The 4,701-nt window shown below is 47.6% G+C and overlaps 1 protein-coding gene across 1 annotated transcript in view; it reads left to right on the forward strand.

Moving 5' to 3' along the window:
- Window positions 1-801, forward strand: part of LOC311239732 (putative nuclease HARBI1) — a gene marked incomplete at both ends in the record, with an annotated part of 1,129 nt that extends 328 nt beyond the window's left edge. Inside the window, 3 exons of the mRNA XM_084338429.1 lie at window positions 1-102; window positions 268-354; window positions 443-801. The exon at window positions 1-102 is cut by the window's left edge and continues 328 nt beyond it. Coding sequence (XP_084194555.1) covers window positions 1-102; window positions 268-354; window positions 443-801 — 548 coding nt within the window. The remainder of the gene's footprint in view (window positions 103-267; window positions 355-442) is intronic.
- Window positions 802-4,701: the final 3,900 nt, after the last annotated feature.

Genomic DNA, 4,701 nt, shown 5'->3' on the forward strand with positions numbered 1-4,701 from the left:
CAGTGTTGGATGCCATCATGTCCCTAACCCCAGACTACATCAAATTCCCATACACACACGCACAGCAGGTCGAGGTCAAGAGGGCTTTCCACGCCATCGCCGGTTTCCCCAACATAATTGGAGCAATAGACTGCACACACATAGCCATCAAAACACCATCACAAAACGAATTCATTTACGTAAACAGGAAGGGGTTCCACTCGGTAAATGTCCAAGTGATCCGCAATGCCCGTTTGGCACTCCTAAATGTTGTTGCCCGGTGGCCAGGAGGAACGCACGACTCGTTTGTGGTGCAGAATAGCTCTGTGGGCATTCGTCTCCAGGGTGGGCCTGTTGAAGACGGGTGGCTTATTGGTGAGTGTTACACATTTAGGACTATATTTAATTAAATTGTAATGTTATTACTGGTATCTGTAATTAAATTATATCTCTTTTAATGCAGGGGATCGTGGCTATCCACTGAAGCCATGGCTGATGACGCCGCTGACCAACCCCACCACCCAACAGGAGGGCACCTATAACCGGGCGCACGCACGCACACGAGTCACCGCGGAGCGTGCAATTGGTCTCCTGAAGGGTCGGTGGCTCTGCCTGTCTGGCACGGGGGGCACACTGCAGTACCGGCCTGAAAAGGTTTGCAACATCATCGTGGCCTGCAGTGTGCTCCATAACATGGCCATCAGGCATGGCATCCCGCTGCTAGAACCCGAAATACCTGACGACCCCATGCCAGACGTGGAACAGCCACCTCCAAACGCCACTGGAATGCAGACAAGAGCTAGGATCATCGAGCAGTTTTAAGTAAGTCTACCCCATGCACTGTAAGAACTGAGATTGGGGTTAATTCATATTTATTAAATAATCATTAGTAACCTATACATAATAAAAAAGACTGCCGTTTGAAATCGAATTGAGCTGAATTCAATGAATTGGAACCATTTTTTAATTGCATTGTTTGAATAAAAGTAGCTGACAGTTTAAAAGTGACCAGATGACACTCAGTTTACCGTGCATGCAGGGTATCAATCGAACTTTAAAACAACGGAACGAAAAAAGGCATTCATCCAGCATGGTTAATAATGACACCAACGCCAAAAGTGGTTACGGCCTTTATTTCTCCTTTGCAGCGATTTTCTGGAGACTGTCGTCGATGCCCGACAGGAACGCAACCAACTGGGCCACAGTCTGGCGTGTGAGCCGCATTTTGTCCCTCATGTCGCTCAGGAGGGTGATGGTGGTCTCTTGATTAGACATCACGGCCTCCGTCAGGACCGGATGGACCCTCTGCCCCCTGCTTGCCGAAGGGGGTCGGCTGCAGGACGCCTCCTGCTCCTCCTGGGTGTCGACGGGATCGACGGTCAAGAGCAACTCAGCCGAGTTGTCTGTGGAATGAATAGGCAATTTAATTACCTTTTATTTATTTGCTAGAAAGGTTCGAAACCATACGGTTAAATATTGTTTCAAATAAATGAAGAGATTCTTTTGTCATGTCCCTCAATAAAATCATTGACAACAAAGTTATTTCTATGCCCGTCTTCTTTACTGATATGTGACAATTGCTGTATGAAAGGTGCTATACAAATGAAGTGTATATTATATTATTACCTTCCATCTGTTGGCTGGATGGCCCAGCCACGCATCAGTGTCTGTGGTGCGCGGAATGCCTTCCACCCCATCGTCCCTGATAATGCTTGCAATGCGCTGGTCCAGTGTGAACCTGGTCACTCTGACTCTGAATTTAATTGATTGATTGAAAAACTGTATTAACAGATTGCAGAATTGGTACAATACAGTACGGCTCAATACACACAATTGTTAAGGGGATGCAGACCAGAGAAAGACTTTCGTCTTGTTTACATCAGGTTCCCCCATTTTCAATTCATCATAACAGATATATCATATATGACATACACGACATACCTGCCCCCCGCCAGTCGCACTGGCATTCCTCCTGTACTCCGCCAGGCGCTTCTTGGCTGTCAACTTGACGTCGAACCACTTTTTCTTTATCTCCGCAACAGTTCGCTGCTGCGGGGATATGGAATTTACTGCTTCAGTGACTGCCTCCCACGCAGCATTTTTTTCTTTTGCTTGTTATGCCGAAGCTGAGGGAACCAAATAGTATGCCTGCCTTGGCGTCCACCTCTGTGACGAGGAGATCCACCTCTTGGTCGGTGTAATTTCTCTTTTTTGTTCGCTTGGCCATTTTCCAACATTCCACGGACAGGAATTTCCTCGTGGTATTTGAAGGGGAGGCCTGTTTCCATGTTTGGTTAATCGGGGCGGTTCTGGTATGCAAATACGTAAAAACCGTGCACGAGCGTGGAGCGTAGATCAAGTGATATTTATCAAGACAGAGTACTTGCAGGTGTGCGTACGACCCGTGTATGCACGTGTGATAAATCCCGATTTTTTTGTGCGTACACACATTCTAAATTCTGTGCTTAAGAACGAAAGTAGAACACTTTGACGGCTGTGGTCATTTAACCAGGGAACGCTGACCTGTATCTGACTCACTGTGGTCATTTAACCAGGGAACGCTGACCTGTATCTGACTCACTGTGGTCATTTAACCAGGGAACGCTGACCTGTATCTGACTCACTGTGGTCATTTAACCAGGGAACGCTGACCTGTATCTGACTCACTGTGGTCATTTAACCAGGGAACGCTGACCTGTATCTGACTCACTGTGGTCATTTAACCAGGGAACGCTGACCTGTATCTGACTCACTGTGGTCATTTAACCAGGGAACGCTGACCTGTATCTGACTCACTGTGGTCATTTAACCAGGGAACGCTGACCTGTATCTGACCCTCTGTGGTCATTTAACCAGGGAACGCTGACCTGCATCTGACTCACTGTGGTCATTTAACCAGAGAACACTGACCTGTATCTGACTCACTGTGGTCATTTAACCAGGGAACGCTGACCTGTATCTGACTCATTGTGGTCATTTAACCAGGGAACGCTGACCTGCATATCTAACTCCCTTTCTGCCCACAGGATAGTGTGTGTGTGTGTGTGTGTGTGTGTGTGTGTGTGTGTGTGTGTGTGTGTGTGTGTGTGTGTGTGTGTGCGCGCGCGCGTGCGTGCGTGCGTGCGTGCGTGCGTGCGTGCGTGCGTGTGTGTGTAAAAGGAATATGCAGTGGCAGCCTACTACCACTAGCCGGCGCCAGACTCTTGATTGTAACCAGTGATCTACCTTTCAGTCAGAGGAGAGGAAACCTCTAAGCCAGCAATGGTCTCAGATGGTGTCTATCTACATGGGAGGTTTGCTAAAATATACATTAAGACACACAGCAAGTATCCTGTTTAGATGAGATTCAAATGTATTGACATTATACAACGAGTACTGTACAGGTGCAAATGTAATGTACAGGTGATTAAACTGGGTATAAAATATATAAATGAGTACTACTGAGTGTAGTGCTAATTAGATGTATGTACAGAGTTGTAGTATTAATATGTACAGTGATACAGGTATAAAGACACTATGGTAGTAAGTCATACTGGCCGGCTGTGTAACTAGTAGGAGTAGGTAAGGTCAGGGGTGCAGTCGTGCACACACGCGGTTACCCGGCGTGTTATTAGTAGTCACTCAGGGCAGAAGTGCTGATAAGTACCCGGCCGTTGTAGAAAGCTACCCGGCCGGCGGCCGGCATTTCTCTTGTTATGCATAATAATCATCTGTTCTGTGCGCAACTGAGGGAACATGTATGCGCGTGTAACCGATGGTTTATGCTGCGTTGTGTTCTTGTGTGGCGTCAATAACCAGGCAGGAGTCAGCACTGCGTCTCAGGCTCTTTAATGGCCCTGTTAAAAACCAGATACCAACAGGATTAATGTCTTGTCTTATCTTGGCCACAAGATGGCGCCCTCGGTTCATAGACTCTCTTAACACACCCAGAGAGACTCCATTTTAATTCACATTGAAATAGCACATGGAATGAACAGTACAATAAATCATACAAAATAAACAATATGGGTCACTCATTCACCTGTTATAACAGATACATTAAAATACTACAAAACCATTGACTCATTACCTGTTAAAATCAGATACAGGTACGTCTGGAGGGTCTTAGAGTAGCTGCTAAAATCCACCACAACGGGATCATGCAGGGCAGACCTGAATACAACGTCCACCGGAAGCCTCGGCACACGCCCAAACATCAGGTGGAACGGCGCATAGCCAGTGGTCTCATGGACGGTCGCGTTGTAGGCAAAGGTCAGCGTCTGGATCTGTTGAGGCCATTCTTGCTTGGCTCTGAGAGGGAGTGCTCGCAACATATTCCCCAGGGTGCGATTGAACCGCTCTGTGCCCCCGTTGCCCATGGGGTGATAGGCGGTGGTATGAGACTTGGCCACACCAGACAACTGCAGCAGCTCGGACACCAGTTCACTCTCAAAGTTGGCACCCTGGTCTGAGTGAATGCGCTCAGGGAACCCGTAGATACAGAAAACACCGTCCCACAGCTTTCTGGCAATCTGTTTGGCCGTCTGGTTTCTGCATGGGAAGACATGTGCCATTTTCGTGAAGTGATCAGTTATCACAAGCACGTCAACAGAGTTCTTGTTCTTGCCTTCCGCTGCCCAGAAGTCGATGCAGACGAGTTCCATGGGAGCTGAGGTCTTTATGCTCTCCAACGGGGCTCGTGCTGCAGGCTCTGGAGTCTTAGCAAGCACACACCTCTCACAG

The sequence above is a fragment of the Notolepis coatsorum genome, assembly GCF_963971535.1.
Source record: "Notolepis coatsorum genome assembly, contig: SUPER_13_unloc_1, whole genome shotgun sequence".
In the NCBI taxonomy this organism is placed as follows: Eukaryota; Metazoa; Chordata; class Actinopteri; order Aulopiformes; family Paralepididae; genus Notolepis; species Notolepis coatsorum.